General features: G+C 36.3%; 2 protein-coding genes and 1 long non-coding RNA gene across 5 annotated transcripts; 2 read left to right on the top strand and 1 right to left on the bottom strand.

Annotated features, from left to right (window-relative positions):
* Nucleotides 1-63: 63 nt before the first annotated feature.
* On the bottom strand, nucleotides 64-9,485 carry LOC119066656. The gene is made up of 3 exons (XR_005085780.1): nucleotides 9,424-9,485; nucleotides 4,922-4,924; nucleotides 64-75 (listed from the first exon to the last, which is right to left on the bottom strand). It is a non-coding gene; the product is annotated as an uncharacterized LOC119066656 (long non-coding RNA).
* A 3,281-nt stretch (nucleotides 9,486-12,766) lies between these two features.
* LOC119066655 (YEATS domain-containing protein 4) lies at nucleotides 12,767-13,881 on the top strand. The gene is made up of 4 exons (XM_037169231.1): nucleotides 12,767-12,916; nucleotides 13,057-13,266; nucleotides 13,330-13,600; nucleotides 13,685-13,881. The coding sequence occupies exons 1-4, from the start codon at nucleotides 12,872-12,874 to the stop codon at nucleotides 13,846-13,848; spliced, it is 690 nt and encodes a 229-aa protein (XP_037025126.1). The 5' UTR covers nucleotides 12,767-12,871; the 3' UTR covers nucleotides 13,849-13,881.
* A 2,916-nt stretch (nucleotides 13,882-16,797) lies between these two features.
* On the top strand, nucleotides 16,798-19,171 carry LOC119066654 (solute carrier family 25 member 35-like). 3 transcript variants are annotated; one of them, XM_037169228.1, is made up of 6 exons: nucleotides 16,798-17,059; nucleotides 17,719-17,803; nucleotides 17,869-18,155; nucleotides 18,221-18,489; nucleotides 18,623-18,737; nucleotides 18,810-19,171. In XM_037169228.1, the coding sequence occupies exons 2-6, from the start codon at nucleotides 17,763-17,765 to the stop codon at nucleotides 19,025-19,027; spliced, it is 930 nt and encodes a 309-aa protein (XP_037025123.1). In that variant the 5' UTR covers nucleotides 16,798-17,059; nucleotides 17,719-17,762; the 3' UTR covers nucleotides 19,028-19,171. The 3 variants fall into 3 exon arrangements, with proteins under 3 accessions (XP_037025123.1, XP_037025124.1, XP_037025125.1); XM_037169229.1 differs by having other exon boundaries at nucleotides 16,798-17,061; nucleotides 17,723-17,803; XM_037169230.1 differs by lacking the exon at nucleotides 16,798-17,059 and adding an exon at nucleotides 17,243-17,261 and having other exon boundaries at nucleotides 17,723-17,803.
* The last annotated feature ends 1,134 nt before the right edge of the window (nucleotides 19,172-20,305 follow it).

The following is a 20,305-nucleotide window of genomic DNA, read 5'->3' as shown; positions in this document are numbered from 1 at the left end:
CTAACACGCAACAAAAAAAATTTTTCTCACAAAAGGAGCCTGAGCTCAGAACAAGTAAAGTTCAATCGAAGACAGCTAAACAAACAGAGCAGAATCACTGTTCCCTTTCCCATGGTACGCGTGAAGCGAATGTGGAGACAAATTGCCGTTTCGACCTCCGGATCCAGTGGCGGTCAGAGGTTAGCGTGGTCTAACCATCTTCAATCGCTTCCACTGGTCCGTTACACGATACAGCCGCAAACTTTACGCTTGAACTATTGTATTAAAGTTTGTTCAATGAATTTCGTGCCACCTTACGATGGAAATACGGAAACAATTTTCGGAAGGCTGCTTCGAAAAACATCCCTCATACGCAGCAGAACGGAGTCAAAAAATCAAAACTCTTGAACGTCCTCAATCATTGAAGAGCCACTTTCCTCCTTTTAATTCGTCCTTCTTTTCACTCATTGACAATTCAAATTACTTCACCAGCAGAGCACTAGGCAATTCTAAATTCTCAGGCCACTTAGCAATTCTAAAACCCCATTCGAACACGACAAAACTGAAAACTATTTCATCGCACCTAAACACACCCGGAAGCCGGAAGCTGGACAACTCGGAAAAAACCAAAATCAAACCAAGGCCAAAAAACCTCTGACAAAACTCATTTTATTATTCATCATTTCAAAATTCTTCCGTAAGCGAACATTAAATCCGTCGCGTTCCTGTACCGCTTCACCTCACCAGGATATTCTGAAATACTGTGATCCGGAAACTTTTTCACATGAATTCTTACTGCTGACTTTTCGTTCAACGTTACATGTTCGAACGTTCTTTTCAAATCCAGATTTTCGGTCCTGTAAAATTTCTGAAAATCGCAATCTTCACAAACCACGCTAAAAATCCCATATTTTATGTCAGCAAGTTTAGTCTTGTCCTTTAGTCTTGAATATATCCACTTCCTGTTTTGTTTCATTGCTGCCGGTGCTAACTTACATTCAACCTTGTGTTTCTTGATTATTTTCTCGGTTTTCTTGTATATTCTACTGTTATCGAACGGAAATGATACAAACCTTCTGTATCCACACCGTTTCACCTTTGATTTTGTTGAATTTTGCGTCCTCTTGTCCGATTGTATCTGTGATCTGATTGCTATTTCCATTTCAAAATCAAACCCATTGTCCACATTTCCAACCGATGAGACTTCTGACACATTACCAATGGACGTTAACACTTCTTTCAAAATATCCTGAATAAACCCGAACGGATACGAGCTTCTCCTCAAAACCCTCCTCAAAACCTTCCTCAAATTCTTTACGGTTATACCGAACAAAGCCGGAGATGTAACCGCTAACGCATGCCTTACAAATTCCCGACGTTAACTTTTAAAGCTTTCGGATGTGACGAATGATAATTCAGTATTTGCCGCGCACTGCATTCTTTTTGCCACCATCTCGTTAGAATTCCATTGTCACGATCCTTAATCACCATCGTGTCCAAAAACGTTATTGAGCCTTCGGCTGACTCTTCACTACGTTTCACTCGGAGACCTTTAATTTTCCCCTAATTGAATCTTCTATGTACGTGAATAATTTTGGATCCAACGCAGTCAAATCGTCGACAAATTTATACAGAAACGTTACGTCGTGCCTTCCGATCGTTCCCAAAGCTTTTACAGTCAAATAATTAGTTCCTATTTCTGCCAACATTTTCGATAGACGGTTACCCATTGTGAGACATTTCGTTTGACGGTAAATTTCCAATTAAATCTAAAATCTGATTTCTCTACGATGTTTGTCAGTGCCGGACAAGTTCTAGATAAAGCAGTCTTATTATAGCAAAATGTATGTCAAAACAAATGAAGTAAAATTTTTGGTTTCAATTAATAATTGTAATATCGAAAGAAGTACTAGATTCTATACGTACAGCTATGCTAACGTTATGCTTCCCGTCTGTGAAAGGTTAACAAAATCAAAAAAGCATTTGTCTTGCAATCGTAATAATTTAGAGAACGGTGTGCATTTGTTTAGTAGACAAATAACAAACCGCACGTGAAAATCAAACGTGCAACATAATTTTCAGAGCGAAATTCTAGCAACGTACAGCATCATTCGGGTACATTCTCTGTGTCTGACATTAATTTTCCGCCACACTCCAATTAAACAATTTTGACGATATATTTTCGAGTTTCGGTACAAACTTATCACATTCCTCTTAATTTATGCAAACATAACGAATAACCAACTTAATACCTACCAAATACAATTTTATTAACCGAGCACATTCAAAGCACTTTGTAAGCTCGTGTTCAGTTCACATCACTCTAAATTGTATAAAGAAAACCGCTAAAATTATATTGTACAATCAAAACTCCCTCAATTATACATTACCACCCACAACCCCCTTTATTTTGTCTCAAGATATTTTCCTACAATTATATTTCACATCATAAAAACAACCGACTCATTAAAGTATACTGCATTATAATATGCATCTACCTACCACCACGTATGCAATCGACAAACGAAACCCATGTAATAATCCCTTTGATTATAACTCGGCTTTTTTTACAGAACAAGGAAAATATTAATTTTGCATGCAAACTTGAAAGCTATTTTCCTAACGTGTAAATGGCACGCCGCTAATTCTAGACTCGTTAAGTGTGCCTAAGGATTCAGTTCAAGCTTTTTGTTTTGTTTGGAGTGGGTTTATTGATCTTTGAATTAGAATGTTAAAATTAAGTAAACATACGCTGACAGTCTATATTATGCTCTTAGTGCCACTCAAACAAAAGAGTTGTGATTTTGAAGATGAATAAACAATTGAATGAGAAATATCAAGGAAGGAAACGTTCATGAAATTAGCTGTTAGAGATTTATTGTGAAACAGGCGTCTCTGTAAGCCGAGCGAGTTATTATTTCATCGGTAAGTCGATAATGTAGGCTTCTAAATATTAAAAACGTTCAATCCTGCTCCGACACTTTTTTCCGTACATAAAATGCATTTATATAAACGCAGACAAAGCAGCAAATGTAAAAAATATATTTCAGAAGGTAAAACTATCCCCGTCTGGCTCCATATATAGTAGTTACACATTCGGTGTGTATCCCTCAGAATATAATGTGTTATAAAATTTAGCTGATATTCCTGCCAGTGTGTTACTCAGACAGGAGGGTAATTTTTGTGTACATATATATAGTCGATCCATATAGTTGTTACGAAGCGTCGCGACGCCCGGGTTGTCATAGTAACATTGAAGGAATGCAGTTTGGCATGTATTCGTTAGTATATGGATCGAACCGGGTAGATAGTGGAATGTTTCAGGATCGCAGACAGAAGAATTTCTGATTAAATCGAACATCGAAAATTAAACTGTCTGAGAGTTACATTCTTGTGCGACGGAGCATGTAGGGACAATATTTCTTTTGAGAAAAATTTCCACCACAAGTCTCTATGTCTACCGACTCGGGTCAGCCTTTGGCAGTTTGATTGCGTTTTCTTTTGTATTAAGCTCTAAATGACTCAAACATTTTTTTCCCGTAGATTTATTGTCAGCTACATCCATCGTGACTCACACAGCACGCTTAACACATAAACACAAAATTGAATTTTGTCTTCGTATTTACCATCATTTATATATAGGAAACATTTTCCGAATCCGATATGTAGTGCACATAATAAAAAGTGAACACAAGACCTTCTACCCCACATTTAGGCTTTATATTTTCGGCTCCAGACATGTACAACATGTTCCGCTTTCTATATACTGTTCGAATACATACAGTACATAACGTGAACCGGGAATGAGGAAAAGTCGGGATATTTACCAGGAAGTATCTCGTTATTTCGATTGTACATTATGTATTATAAACGGCGTGTTTATTTAATATCATTTCTCCAGACTACACGTTGCAATGGGGGTTTTATTTGTTGTACGTTCATTTATATACGACTCCATAACAACGCCAACAAAAGTATAGTTACTCACTGCCGACTGTCGCGTTTTTATTTTAGGGAATACTGCATTAGTATGGGATTGGTATGTACAAAATAAGAAAAGTAAAAAATCCTAGCCGATTAGCTAATTATAATACTTCTAATGCACGGATAACATAGAACTTCTTAAATGACCAGTTGCTTCTACATTCCACATCTATTTCATTTTTACGACCATTTTTATGGCAGTATGAGTAATGACCATACTCAAGCGAGCATGTTGCGTAATTATTGCTAATTAAATGTTGATAAACAGCAAAACAAAACTTTTTATCGGACAAAAATCAACACAGCATTACATCAACCCAGACTCGACGAGTAACACATCCACAACACATAACATTTTTAACGACGAACTAATTTTAAGTGCTTCGACTTTGGTACGAAGAAAAAAAAACTTAAAAATAAATTTGATCCATTGCAGTGCCATTGACCGCTAGAGTCTATTCACCGCAAGGGCAATGATTTCTATTGTAACAAGACTGAATATTTGAGAAACGAAGCCAGGATCAGATGCGAATTGATTGCTAACATACAATTTTTAGAGCAAACTTATGAAATGCCATTGTGTCAACATCGACCCTAGGAAGTTTTAATATATTTCCCAAGATACCACCTTTTATTTTTGCTGTTGTTGTTATAGGCACTAGCGTAATTATTAGAGAAAAACTTTCCATTATTCGCCAAGAGCAACTTTGAACCAATCGACTGATTTTCATCATGTTTAAAGATTCATTATTCTACCAATAATCAGAGAAAATCAATTTTGAAAGCAATTAGAAACGACCGTGAAATAGGTGAGATGGTTGGATGAACAGTTTTTGATTTAATTGAACCGAGAGGCAATGCAAAACCTGTAGAAATAAATGAATCAATTCAAATCAAATCAAACTCGTTTGAAATTGGCAAAAAAATCCTTTCGAATCCTTGATAATTCTTTGAGGACTTTCTTCTAGAAAATCATTTTGTTCAGAAATATCAAATCTCTAGAAGATAAGAAACTCGATCAGATAAGACCACAGTCACGATAATCATTTACCATTAAAATTCTTAAGACCGGCGTCAATCCTGAAAAGCAGTACCTTATTGTGCAAGCCCTAAACTAAATAAACGATTATATCTATGCCATCACCGACACAGTGCGTGATTTATACAATTTTGATTAAAAAAATAAAATTTATAATAACCAAGGGAATGTAATAGGTGTAGGCGCTTTGAAAAGCAAATGTTTGCAGGAAAAAAATATTACAGAGGGTAAGAGGGATGTTTCTTTCAAACAAGAAGGACTTAATAAATGTACACATTTATGTAGGGAGAACGAATGAGTCATAGTCTTTTCACAATAAATTTTTATTCGCTGGAAGTGTTTTTGGATATTTGTGTATTCGTTTAGTCACAGGGAGTTGGGACGGTTTGATGAATCGATGTGTATTTATATAACAATTCACGCAAAGTGTCTTTTCTCCTATATGTACCAGATCGCAAAATTTATTTTGAATGAGTCATTTGCTATATAATTTGATTAGGAAAAGTTTGATGGTTGCGTAATCGGAACGGCAAAACTATCAAACTACTATATATGTACTGCATTGCGTAAAAACATTTATTTGTTAAAGTGGTAAGATGTTATTAGCGAAAAATGTTTTTTAAAATATCCGGATAAGTCTGGCCGGTATTCAAGTATGATTCGTGATGATTTGATTTTTGTTTTTGTTTAAAGCGAGGGGCATAAGCTGGAAAATCTTCTGACAAAAAAAAATTGAAACTTTGAAAATCCTCCAAAAATCCTTAGAAAACTAAGAAAACTCAGAAATCTAAGATCCTTCACGCAAATCCTTCAAAATTCATGGAAATCCTTGAAAGTCCACCGAAAACCGGTAAGGAAATCATTGAAAATCCTCTTTAAAATTCAACAGACACACTTCTGCTGTCATGGCTGTCACTCAATAAAATGAGTCAATTACCCTCCCCAAGAAACTCGACGTCTGTCCGAGCCAATTTAAAAAAAAAACTAATTTTGTCACGCGAGCCCAACTATTCCTGTCCCCATTAATGTCGTAATATTTATGAAAAGTTTAACAGTCTCTAAAAACACGATTCAAAGGAAGCAATTTTAATATCATGGTTGAACCGTGCTAGTACTTTACCCCTCGTCTGGCGTAGACATTTTTCTCTTATACTTTCCGTTATAATTTCATTCTTTTGAAGTTTAATGTACTACTTCAGATTATGAATTGTGCAAAAATTCTTTGAAAAGTACTTTGTCATCTCGTTAACTGTTGGGAGCGTATGGCAAAGTTATCTATTTCAATTAAATGTTATTGCTTAATTCAATATAGCATCAATATTACACTATATACACCAGCTACTGCTACGTCTACAACATTATTGATACTTACATTGTACACAACAAACTGACAAACTATATTAGTGTATGCCAGCAGACGCAGCAGACATTGAAATGCACTATATGATAGCTTTTAATAAATGAAAAGCGCTCATCTGTACTATTACTCTAGATCAATGACCTTGTTCCAGACTTCTCATATTCCAGAGACTCATTTAAATCGATTTCGTAAATATATATCCACAGCACGCGTATAGTATGTAGTATGAAGAGCAACGCAGAGCTCTTGCTTTGTGGAAGTTTTTATTTGTTTCACATAGTTTTGGCTATATGGATTCTGGTACATAATACACTTTACAGACGAAAAAAAAACCTTTTATTTCGTGTGTGTACTTTCATCCTGCAGCACGGAGCATAACAATTCATATAAAATGCTTTGATCATATTCATTTCTCTTCCTCTTTTGAAAGTTTATTTTTCATACGATTCACAGATTTTTTTTTGTTTTAGAGCATAGATGGAGGAAACAATTTACTTTACATGCTTTTGTTTTACCTAGGGTCGAAAGTGGCTAATTACACACCTAGAAAAAACAAGAAATTTCGTTTAGGTTTCAAAAGCATGTAATGTATTACACACTTGTCACGAAGAAGTGGAGGCTTGCCAAGACTGATAGTGACAAGTGTGTACTCTATTTTATTACATAAGCGAAAACGAGACAACAACATAGACCTGAAGTGTAATTTTTGAATTATTCTTCTAGTTAAGTAATTTTGACATCCGTCCTTCGCGCGTACGGTGTGTGTGTGTGTATTGAGCGCTATATACACGACGTACTTAAGAGTAAACAAATTTACCCTAGAGTGCTAAAGGTTTTGCAAGCAAAATTATATCACTAGAAAAAGAGATGTTTGTCTACTGCGATAAAATACCTCACTGATATAAGGCTGTATAGTATATAAGAGACTCGTACTAATACTTGCGCAAGCGCTCGTATACGTACACGTCTCTTATATACACCCTTATAGCAGTAATGTACTATTACATAACGCGGGATAAAAGTTGAAAATTTCGTTTTCGTGTGTTTATTGACCTCGGCTTCGCCACGGATCAACAAAATTCACACTAAAACGAAATTTTCAACTTTTATCCCGAGTTATGAATGGATTTTACATGCTTTTAAAACCTAAACCAAATTTCTTGTTTTTCCTAGGAGTGTAATAAGCCACTTTCGAACCTAGGGAAAGCAAAAACATGTAAATAACTATTGTTTAGGAAATCTGAAAAAATTGAATTCACAAAATATTTAGAAGTTTTCAAGGATTTTAAGACAATAGTGGGTGACATTTGATTTCAAGGATAGATTTGTAACGAATGTATAGGTTCGTAGACACTTAATGTATTAGTCTAATGTGATTTACGTACCTATTGAAAAATCCTGGTGACGCAGGTTTTTATATTTAGAGAATTTTACTAGAAGAAGGGTGAACTAATTAATTTTTTCGGTGACAGTTGAGTGAATTAAAAAATTTTAACAAATGTTACTATTTCCCGCAACCCCCTGAGAAATCTATTGTCGACAAATACTACAAAAATAAGTGTTCCACTATGGGTTGATCATACATATAGGATAATGTAAGCTAAATTATAGGAAGTAAAAGATTTTCAATCAATCTGCAGAAAATATTTCCATCAAAAGAAGGAATAAAATCTGTTAAACTGAGGTCACTGTTGAAAGACCTCTGTCAACAAGGCAAGGTCTATGTCTTTAATAATCTGATGTCCAGTCTATCCCTTCTATTCTATATCAAGACCTTATCATAATTACACACTTCGTATTAGTAATAGATGTGAAATGGCACATATCAATTTATCCAAATCAATTCGGCATTTCTTTATTACAAGTTCCGTTTAACAGTTACAGGAAAATCCCAGAGAGAGATAGAAGAAAGACGCCAGGGAAAACATATAATTAGATTAACAGTACAATGGAAATGTGATATGGAAAATATTCAATTTTGTCTGCAACATTCATTGCTAAAAACCCTTTCATTTCGTTCATGTTTGCAATTTATTTATATATCGCAGAGCACAATGGCTCAATTGACGAAGAAATGTTCTGTTAGCATTTTCTAGAACCGAAAACCGTTTTACAATAATAAGTATTTTTGTGTGAGTGTGTGTGTGCTGTGTATGTACCACAGTAGCAGTCGAGGCGAGAAAATGTTGCTATAACACACCGAGAAGGGCAATTTTACGCAAGCGTACGAAATGCAAGGTCGACGAACGCGAAACGGAGGGTAATAGGAAACAAATATGGGGGATGTCTGACCCCATTCCACTATATATGTTTTATGTACCACAGAACAGAGACTATAATAATGCTAAAACCACCTTCCGCATTAACTGTGAACGCGAATGAGCCGAGTACCATACACATAACTTTGATGGTGATATTTTTTCTGTGTTTTTTTCTTCTTGCTTTTGAAATTTGCAGAAATATAAGTTTTAAGAGTAGGTGGTTGTAGCGAAGGATACATGTAGAGGAAAGATATTTTGTTTAAAATTATGAAAGAAATGGAGGTGAGAGGATGCTTGGTCATCATTTCAAAATGTATCATCGGCGACATCTGCTGAGATAAGAAATTGAACCACCATCTATGCGGTTTGGTAGTCTACAATGAAATATATCTATGCTTCGTCTCAAACGAGACAATGTCTTTATTTAAACACACACACAAGACAAACAATTTCTTGTTACGTAATAGTTATTTGAATTAAAAAGTTTCCGAGTCTTGGAATGGATTTTACATGCTTTTGAAATTTATTTTCCTTAGTGGTGTTAGCGCAACTTTCGACCCTAGGGAAAACATAAATAAGTAAAATAGTTATTTATGTAATCGAGGTGCAAAGTACTTTATTAGACTCTAGATGTGTAATTATGACACGACACCGAAGGCAACTAAAGTTTGCAGATTTTACACATTATGATGCTGAGTGGCATAAAAAGTATTTTTCCGTCTATCGTGCATTCCTCAGGCACCGAAAGGAAAAATTCTCATCGTTAGCTCCATTCTATATGTTTGCTACAGGCATAACACTGCTGCTAGCATTAACATAGAAAGTATTTAGTGGCTGATGGTATCAGAATGGACTTTGTATTACTTTCATTCAGCTCTACTTTCTTGGTGTGAGTTAAAACACACACACACATGCAAGTTTACACTCATACATGTATGAAAATTTAAAGAGGCTGAGGTCTGACTTAATTAATTATCTTATTATCTTATTAATTTTTAACGTGTTAGCATTGACAATTTTCTAATTAAATCTTATGAAGTTTCAATGTTGAACTTCACATGTTTCAAGCACTTCTTTAGGCGTTATTTTCATGCGTGCGGCGTGGCTAACTTTACTGAATAGGACATGAGAAAATTGTGTTTTGTTGACAATTGGTCGTGTGACATTTCTAATGAGAAAAGTTCAGCATTTTCTCTACCGTGAGAGAAAATTGAACATTTCTAATTTGAACTGTAACTTTGTTTATGTTTTCAAAAATGATGTGCCGAATCAACGCACTTCAAGCAAAAGTGCTTCGATTGACATCTGCCAAATATAGTACTATTTTGTATGAAATTTTATCCCCACTCTTTTTACATTGTAAAATTTTGTATGGAGCACTGTCAAGTCCTATTTAGAGTATCACTTTTGCTTGAAGTGCGTTGGCCGAATTAATGTTTTCGTTTTGTGGAGAGTGGATTATTGACGTATGAGGGGCTTGCGGAGATTTCCTCGATGCTTTATTTTATTGCATAAGTGAAAAAGAGTAGACTTAAGGGAATGATAGATAAACAGATAGATAGATAGAAATAATGTCTCTTTATAAGTGCTAGAACAATATTAATTCGGAAAAACGTCATGCGTATGCAATAAGAATGTTTAATCACACCATGTCCACATGGAAACCGTTGTGTTCACCTCTGGGTGAATTTCAACTCGAGCGAAACTCGAGCGAAATCGCGAAATCGCTCTTGCTGAAACAAAAAGATGAACCTATCTGTTAGGGAGGTAAAGTGGGTTCTCGCACACTCAGATACCATAAATAGTACCTAACTGCTTCCAAATTGTTATTTTGGCACTTGGAACTATAACCTTCGGGCTATAAACTTCCTACTGGCCAGGACGCAGGTTGGTAATGTACTGTTGTCGACATTCTTTCAAAGCATGTTAATGGACATGCTGTGAATAAACTGCAAACTATTTCGATTAATTTCGTTAAAACATCTAAATCTTTAGCGATGATATTCAATCTATTGCGATTTAATTCTGAGAGTTTTATGATTTCAACAGAACTGTAATTAGTAACAACACAAGGCAAATGTCTAATGAAAAACTGCATAATGACATGATTGAAAATCATCCAAGAATTTCAAAATTTTTTGGACTTCCAAAAATACACAAACAAGGAACCCCTTTCAGACCTATCAACGATTTCCGAAATTCTGTAAACTACAAACTAGCAAGAATATTGAATAAACTAATATCACTCACCAACGAAGGTTTCGAAACATCAACGATCAAAAATTCATATAAAATGATGAATCATCTACCAGAATTGAGATTACCACAACAATGCATTCTTGTATCCTTCGATGTCACAAGTCTGTACACAAATTTACCTATACCAGATTCCATCCAAGCTATAGAAGAAAGATTGAACGAAAACCAGAATTGGTAAAAAGACATTTTCGAAAATATGACTATTCCAGATATATCACGACTATTAACGGAATGTCTAAATAACACATACTTTCAATATGGCAACGAATTATATCTTCAGAATTCTGGATGTCCAATGGGATCACCAATATCTGGTACAGTGGCAGATATTTATTTGCAAAAATTGGAAAAGAACATAATTCCAAAAAATCCAAAGATATTTTTTTGGAAGAGATATGTGGACGACGTTTTTGCAATAATCGAAGGAGACATACATGATGCTAATGAAATTAAAGAAAAATTGAATTCATACCATCCACAAATACAATTCACCATGGAAGTTGAAGAAAACAATGAAATAGCTTTTTTGGACATCCTCATCAAACGAACAGAAGAAACAAAAATAGAAACATCGGTCTACAGAAAAAACACTCACACGGACAAATATTTGAACTTTGATTCCTTCCATCACAAATCACAAAAAATTTCGGTAATCGACGCTCTGGTATATCGGGCATTCCAAATTTGCAGTCCAAATTATCTACAACATGAATTGAATCACATCAGAGAAACTTTACAAGAAAATAATTATCCGATAGAATTCATTAACAAACGAATTGAAAGAATGAGTTCAAAATTCACAACACTAAACACAATTCAAAATGAAATACAGAATCCAAATCAAAATTTACCAGTTACCGAAAACCAAATCCAAATACAAACACTTCAACAATCAAATTCTAACATATCAATCTTAATTAATGAAGACGAGAACGAGGATGAAAAAGAAGAATATTGGGTGCCACTCCCTTACATAGGAAACATCTCGAACAAAGTTGGAGGCTATTTACGTCGAAAAATGAAATGGAAAGTAACTTTCACACCAGGGATAAAAATGTTAAACATGACCCGAAGCCTCAAAGATAAAGAAGCAACGAATCAAGCTGGAGTCTATTCCATTCCCTGTGTTACATGTCAGAACATTTACATTGGTGAAACCTTCCGCTTCGAAGAAAGAAAAGAAGACCATGAAGGCAACGTAAGAAGAAGAGAATACAAGAAATCGGCAGTTGCAAGACATGTCATCAGAAACAGAAATCATGAAATTGACTGGAACAACGGAAAAATAATCATAAAAGAGAAAGATTTTGGTCTTAGAAAAATTAAAGAAGGACTGGCAATCCAACAAAGTACAAAAACGTTAATGAACACTGATCAAGGATTAATTTTGAGTAACGCATGGAATGCAATAATTCCGAACATAAAAGATTTCATGCAAGAAAGCCAAATTCGTAGTAACCCATCCCTTTCACACCAATTAGAAAAACGATAAGTAGGTCTCATCAGTTATTGTCATCCCTGATGAAGCTCACAGTTTGTGTGCGAAAGCTCGGAAAAAATAATAAAATAAATAAATAAACCACGTATTCCAATTATTTAAACAATGAATTGGAGATGGTTAGGCAACTGACCATTAGAATAACATGTAAGTGAGTGTTACATTGAAACGAAGGAAGTATACAGATTGAGAAAAGTTTAGGGACAACGTCAAACATTTAAAAGGAGAAAATTCAGACCCAAACAAAAGAAATGGTTTTCCAACTTCTTTTAGTTGACACTCTATAAAGATCAATTCAAAATTTCCACTCTAGAATTCTATACAGCGACACCTATTGTAAAGTTATGTCAACGTGCTGAAAATGCGGCTCATTGTCTAAATGCCGATTTTTGTTTGAAGGCGGTGCTCATGTTCTGTTTTTGTTTGATGAAATGTCACTTACTTGTATTTATTTGCTTGTAAACACCGCATAAATTGCACCCTCTAGAAATATGAACAATTTTAATGCATCAGCAGATTCTGGAGGCAGAGTGAAGGTAAATTATTTATATTCAAAAGTTCCATTCCGGATCTGTGATTTTATATCTCTCGGATACGACATATGGACGGCGGTGTCTCCGAACGGTTTGTGCCAAAGCCGGTTGACCAAGTTTTTTTTTTCACCAATCATTTACAGGGACTTACCATTGTTAAACCTATTGTTTATGGTAACATTGCCCGTTCGTTCGGAAAGAAACGAGAAGAAGACGGTCACACACATCAATGGCACGTGTACGTCAAACCATACATGAATGAAGACATGTCGACCTATGTGAAAAAGGTCCATTTCAAACTGCACGAAAGCTATGCCAATCCGAATCGAATTGTGTCGAAACCACCGTACGAGGTAAGCCAAGCTTTTGTTCTACGAATACTCGAACATCGAATAAACAAATCCATCACTTCCCAGGTAACCGAAACTGGTTGGGGTGAATTCGAAGTTGTCATCAAGTTACACTTTCACGATCCGACCGAACGGCCAGTCACACTATATCACATCTTGAAATTGTTTCAATCGCCCATCGTTGATGGGGCTGCTGTTGATGGTACGGATGGGAAAAAAGGACTAGTTTCGGAATCGTATGAGGAAATAGTGTTTCAGGAACCTACACAGCTGATGCAACATTATTTAACAAATTCTCAGCCAATTACCAACGAACCATGGGTGCATGATACTGATTGTAAGTCATTTTCTTATCGTGAACGATGTCTATCCAATTTTTTTTCTTCGGGACATTTCATTGATTTATTTCGGTTCGTTTTAGTCGAGGACAAAATCGTCAAGACAATGGACAACATAGTGGAAGTAAAAGCAAAAGTGAAAGTCGAAATTACTGCACTCAAAGATAAATTGAAGTTGGCTCGTGAAACCATTGGACGGTTTAAGGCTGAATTGAGTAAAGTGCAAGAAGAAAATCAAGTTAACTGAAATAAAATAAAAAGTCAACTATTTTTCCACAAACGTGTTTGCGTTTTCGTTATGACCTGGCCATGGCAATTCCATGAGTGAACATTCTTCCATGTGTGAGGATTAAATTTACTTTGAGTTCCATTTGTCTGCTCTGGGTTGGTATCAAATAATAGGCTGGCTAGTTACAGGTTTGCAAAGTCGACTAGTTCTCTGCTGGTTGGTGGTTGATATACTCCAGAAAATTTTACTTGAAGCTGCCTCGTCGAATGATAAACGATTTCATCATAGCTCCAAGATGTTGAGTCATATCTGTACTAGGAAGAAGACAGTTTCACTTTTTCACTGTACCCAATTCAAACGAGCCATCAGAACAGTCGGAGCGTTTGCTGCGACTGAGCCCCGTACAAACCCGTATATCTATTGCGTACGTGACCCTAGTGCGTCTGTCACCCTACTTTGACCGTAAGCCTATGCGCCGGTTAAAGTAGTTAAAGTAAAATTATTATGTAATGTGTACATCGTAGAAATTGCGCATAGCGCAATTACGAAGCCCCGTACGACGTTCCTTTCAAATAAAACAAAAATTTCAAATAGCCCTAAAATTTTAATTTATTGAGTATAAATACACATAGGGCCTAGTATCGGCCTCAGTCCGAGGATCCAAATTTTTTTTTTTTTTTCAACTACATTCTATTCGGCCTTTGATTACCTTCCAAATGACACAAAAATACGGAAAACGGATGAAATTTGCTCGAGTTATATGTAAAATACACATAGGGCCCTAGTAGCGGCCTTAGTCCGAGGACCCAAATTTAATTTTTTTTCAACAATATTCTATTCGGCCTTTGATTACCTTCCAAATGAAACAAAAATTACGAAAAACGGATGAAATTTGCTCGAGTTATATGTAAAATACACATAGGGCCCTAGTAGCGGCCTTAGTCCAAGGACCCAAATTTAATTTTTTTTGAAATTTACTCGAGTTCAATGTAAAATACACACATGGCCCTAGTAGCTTTTCACTTCTAAGGCCCTAACTCACGGTCCACTCACCCGATTTTAAAAAACTTTTTTTTCCTGGATTGGTATTGACAATACCTATCATTTGCCGTGTCATTTACATTTCCATCGTTTATTTTGCCATAAATATCACCAAAAGACCTTAACTCACTTAGGTGGCCCTAACTCACGAAGGGCCGACCCGAATATGCCCATCTTCGAACTTAGCCTCACTATTTTGACTGTCTTTCAGGGAAAAAAAAAATTTTGAAATCGGATTTGATTTACTCAAGATATCGACGTGACAGACAGACGGACAGACGGACAGACGGCCCAAATTTTTATTGCGGATTCGTCATCTATGAACATAGGCAAACACTTTGCCCTTACCGTCTGCTTCGAATTCCATCAATTACACACGGCATCGTAATCCTATAAGCCCCTTCGTACTTCGTACGGGGCTAAAAAGGTCACTTTTTCACTTATGCCCATTCCATTTTGTTTTCATCTCTATCATCAAGACTTCTTGTTGAGGATGAAGCTTGAAGCAGGGCCTACTTTTTAGAAACTTTAAGAAAAAATCAAGAAATTCCAGAAAATTCAAGAAATTCGAGAAACTTCGATAAATTCAAGAAATTTCAAGAAACTAATTTCTCAAGTTTCTTGAAGTTTCTCGAATTTCTCGAATTCGAGAAAATTCAAGAAATTCGAGAAATTTCGAGAAATTCAAGAAATTAGTTTCCAAAAAGTAGGCCCTGGCTTGAAGCATGACATGTTTGGTATCGTTTGTGAAGCTTAGAATTCAGATTAAAACAAGAGAGAAGTGTTGTCGTGAACCGTACCGTAAAGGTATAGTATATAAGAGCCATAGTTTGCCGAGGGTTGCGAAAAAACTGACTTTTTGGAAATGTAACTTAGGACACCACTTTCAATATTTTGTATAACCTTGACTAGAATTACCATTAACAGGCTATCTCAGATTGTTCTGAAAATTCGATGACAGGAGTATCGACAACTTATTGAAGAAACGGAGAATAGTCGTCATTTCTTAGGAACTCACCGTTTCTTCAGAAAATCGTCCTTTCTCCAGTAAGTTGTTGATTCTTCTTGCCGTATCTTCAGGAAATCGCCGTTTCCAAACGTACAGAAATACAGAAAAAAGTTGAAGGATGAAGAAACGGTGACAATAATCGACGACTTCCTGAGGAAGCGACGACTTTCTGAAAAAACTGTGAGCTACTGAAATACGAAAACTAGTCACCTTTTCTTTAGGAAGTCGTCGATACTTATGTCGTCAGGAATTTCCTTTTCGCCAAGATGACATCTTTCTCCAAAAATGTTGCCATTTTGTATTTCTGATGCTATTACTCCGCGACTAAATGACCAAGAGCAATAATTTTTACACTCTAGATCTCAGAATGTGCCCATTTACCAATTCCAGCATCAAGTTACGACAACTTCTAACAGGTTACGGAACGATTACGGAAAGTATGAACACTTTTGTTTAGATGAGTGAATCAGCTGAAATGAAATTCACATCTTGCCGACTGTAACTTTAATACTCAGTAAATTTCCCCACAATTTCCTATCGTCGAGGATTATGTCACCATTCCATTCATCGAATCTGTTACGTCATTTGATAAGAAAGTAATGGAAATCTTGTACTTCACTAGTTTCAACAAACATTTCGCTGACTGTACCTCCTAACAAGAATGACAATTTCACTATTTTACGGTGTCGTAACGAATTCAACCTGCCACTGGATTCCCATCACAAAATTCGATTACAGACAGATAAGATTGTAATCTTACTAAACCGAGAAGGATTAAAGGTGTTCGTAGCAAAGCAGAAGAAAATTTGTTTTCATTTCGTAATATTAATGCCGCTTAACGCTATACCATACCACCACAATCACACCATTTTATGAATCGACCGAATGTTGGCCAAATATTTTTTTATTTATTTTTTCAGTCAGTTGTAAAGCTATCGCTGTTATGATAGCACAACATTTATAACGTCAAGTGGTTATCGTTTGTTTTTTACCATACACACGTACGCGCGGTACTATACGTTAAGACGATCGTTTCTATAGTAAATATTACCCGGTGGTGGTGTATGTTGCAAGTGTTCTGATAGTGTCACTTAATTACACTCAACCGTGCGTGAACAATGGACCACTTACCTTAATTTGTATTTTGACTCTAAAATTCGATGCACTAATCTTCCTCTTACGTAAGTTTCATTTAATTTTGAAGGTAGAAAGGTCTTGCCATTCGCGCATACGCTATGTGAACTATTGCTTGCTTGCATACTGAAAGAATGTTAGTTTTTCGTTGTTTTCAATGTGTCCGCGTTTATTATTGGACTGAATGTTGATCATCGCAGTCGGTGCGCTTGCATTCATTATGCGCTGAAAATAGATTGAATCATATGTGAGGCAACGATGATACACGTTTACTACCGTGTCTTTGTTGTTGTATTTTTTTTGGTCTATTTATCTGTTGATGCTTGTTTTGATCTATTCTTTCTGCGGAATACAAGGAGATTATTCATTTAAAAAGGCGGAGAACGACACTAAAAACGATGGCTTTCCAAAATTTTCTGAAATAGACCGATTAAATGAGAGAGTTTTGAAAATGCTTTACGTTGTACTGGTCCATTGTTTGTCTACTGTTGTTGATGTAAGGCAAAAATAATCGAAAATTCGAAGTCTGTTCGAAGATCTCCCTTTTAATCGGTCTCTTCTCTGTCTCCTCTGTCTCAAGAATGGCGATAACTTTTCCAATGAGAGCAACAATTGTCTCCCAATTGAAAAATAACAATTTCTCAGTTGCAAGCTAATCTTATTGAATGAAGGCATATAAGCTACATTGGTATTTAAATCCATCCACAGATATTATGGTGTGAATGAAATATAGTCAATTCTTACAACAATGGATTTTCTTATTGGCGGCACAGCAGCTATGTGTGCAGGGTATTGATTTCGATATAATTTTTTGAATTAACTTAACATTTCAATCCAAAATTCCACCATCGAAGGCTATTCAGCAATCCCTTCGATGTGATAAAAACACGGCAACAATTACAAGGTGAATTGCAAAAGAATACAAAAACGAAGTTACCGTACCGGGGATTAGGTCAGGCCATCGTAACAATAGTCAAATCTGAAGGACTGCGAGGTTTACAAAAAGGATTGGGTTCAGCGCTGGGATTTCAATTTGTTATGAACAGTACCCGATTGGGATTGTACGAAACCGTTGACCGATTAGGCTGGACACGATATTCGAAAACGAACGACCATTCACCGGTTCTGTGCGTGTTCTGGGGTGAGTAAAAAGAAATTGTCGGCCAAAGTCGGATGCTCATTTGTTTATTTTCGTGCAATAACTAGGTGGAATGGCAGGAATCGCTGGTTCGGCTATTGGTTGTCCGTTTTATATGATCAAGACACAAATACAAGCCCAATCACACGGTCAATTCGCTGTAGGATATCAGCATCAACACCGTGGGACTGTCAGTGCATTGATTACAACGTATAAGACACAGGGGTTTAAAGGTCTGTGGAGAGGCTTTACCGGTATCGTTCCTAGAACTGCTGTTGGTTCCGCTATCCAATTGACAACATTTACAAAATGTAAAGATTTCTTCTTGAAATATGAGGTACGTGTTGTGTAGTAGTTGCAGCGGTCAAAAGATCATTCAAATTTGGCACCAATTTGATTTGCGAAATGAAACATTTTTTGGCACTGATTTCCTTATATGACTAAGCATTAATTCATCTCTCCTATCGTAGACATTTCAGAAGTCAACGTTTCTAACCGCATCAGCAGCTAGTATGGTTAGCGGTTTTTTCCTCGTTGTCGGTATGACACCATTTGATGTCGTAGCTACTAGATTGTTCAATCAAGGTTCGTCCTCCGAATGCTCTCAGTGTCCAATTTCACAATTTTAAACGACTCGCCTTCGACTATTTTTTGTAGGAGTTGACGCTAATGGCAGAGGACTCCTGTACCGAAACATTTTCGATTGTTTCTACAAAACATTCAAAATCGAAGGACTGCGTGGCCTGTACAAAGGTTTCGTTGCGAACTATTGGCGTGCAGCACCACATACAATTTTGAATCTTACGTTTTGGGAGCAGTTTAAGAAGTGGAAGAATCTGTATTTGTCCGACGAAGCGAACAGTTATTTTGAGTGATGCGAGTGCTTTGAATTGATTGGAGTTTTTGAGTTTTGTGTTTGATGTAGCGTACTGTGAAAACTAATGCAATTAATCGTTTTTGTGTCCAGATTTGGAAGACATATAAGTCAGTGAACGAAACTAATAAAATATTTTTGTCAACGAAACTTTGTCAACGTAGTGAATTTCTTAGAGATTGTTGTTCCAATGAGTCTAAAAAACCAATGAGCTCTTGGAATTATCTTGTGGATCATGAAGTATTACACAGCGAATTGTATTGTTGTGGGGCTGAACGAACTTTAAATAAAAGTGTAAGTTAACATCTCGGGTTATTCCATAAGTGAGTTGGGGCAGGGAAGTGCTATTCAAGTAAACAAGTTTTAGCAAAATTTCCTGAGTTGTTTCTGTGAACCAGCATCAGAGTCAGCCAGGGCTTGGGAAACACTGAGGACTTAAGACTGACATTGGAATTGAAAGAGGGACAAATTCTAAGACTTACAGTGTAAAAATTATTGCTATCGTAATTTTCTTTAAAGTCAAAATTTCAGCATGTTAAAAGACTGATATCTCCCACACGAAGTAACTGAGGAAGCCTCTGAATGGTAATCAAGGTGGTACAAGAAATGTTGATGAAAGAGATTTGCATCGAGGTCGTTCTTCTCGCAAATCTAGAGCTGAGCTATCTAGATAAAATTAGAGCTGCTATTGCTCTATGAAGAAAATGTCGAGAGCAATAATTTTTACACTGTAGGTCTTAGAATTTGTCCCTCTATCAATTCCAATGTCAGTCTTAAGTCCTCGGTGTTTCACAAGCCCTGGCTGACGCTGATGCTGGTTCTCAGGAGATTTTGCTAAAACTTGTTTACTTGAATAGCACTTCCGTCCCCCAACTCACTTATGTAAAAACCCGGGATGTTAACTTACACTTTTATTTAAAGTTCGTTCAGCCTCACTGATGGCTGATATGCCATATAGATCGACGCAAAGAGAGGATTCGCTCAGTTCCGCTGTATATTTAATTTTTGTCGCTGTACGGTATTGTTTAAATTTCCATTGAACAGTGGGAAAGAATGAGACACACGCATAGTATTTTTACCGTACATCGGCAAACAAGTTTAGAGAGCAAAAGAGAATAAACAAACCAATCAAACAATATCATCAGCCTAACCTGAGAGAGCCAATCAGATTATGTTATTTGCCTCACATGAGGGAAATTAATGGTTAGTTATTACGCGGCCTAGGACAACAACACGTTGGCACCGTGGCCTGATATCAGCGAAACGGTTAACTGAATTT

The sequence above is a fragment of the Bradysia coprophila genome, chromosome IV, assembly GCF_014529535.1.
Source record: "Bradysia coprophila strain Holo2 chromosome IV, BU_Bcop_v1, whole genome shotgun sequence".
In the NCBI taxonomy this organism is placed as follows: Eukaryota; Metazoa; Arthropoda; class Insecta; order Diptera; family Sciaridae; genus Bradysia; species Bradysia coprophila.
The sequence above is the reverse complement of the archived record's forward strand: the minus strand, read 5'-3'. Positions and strand labels throughout refer to the sequence as shown.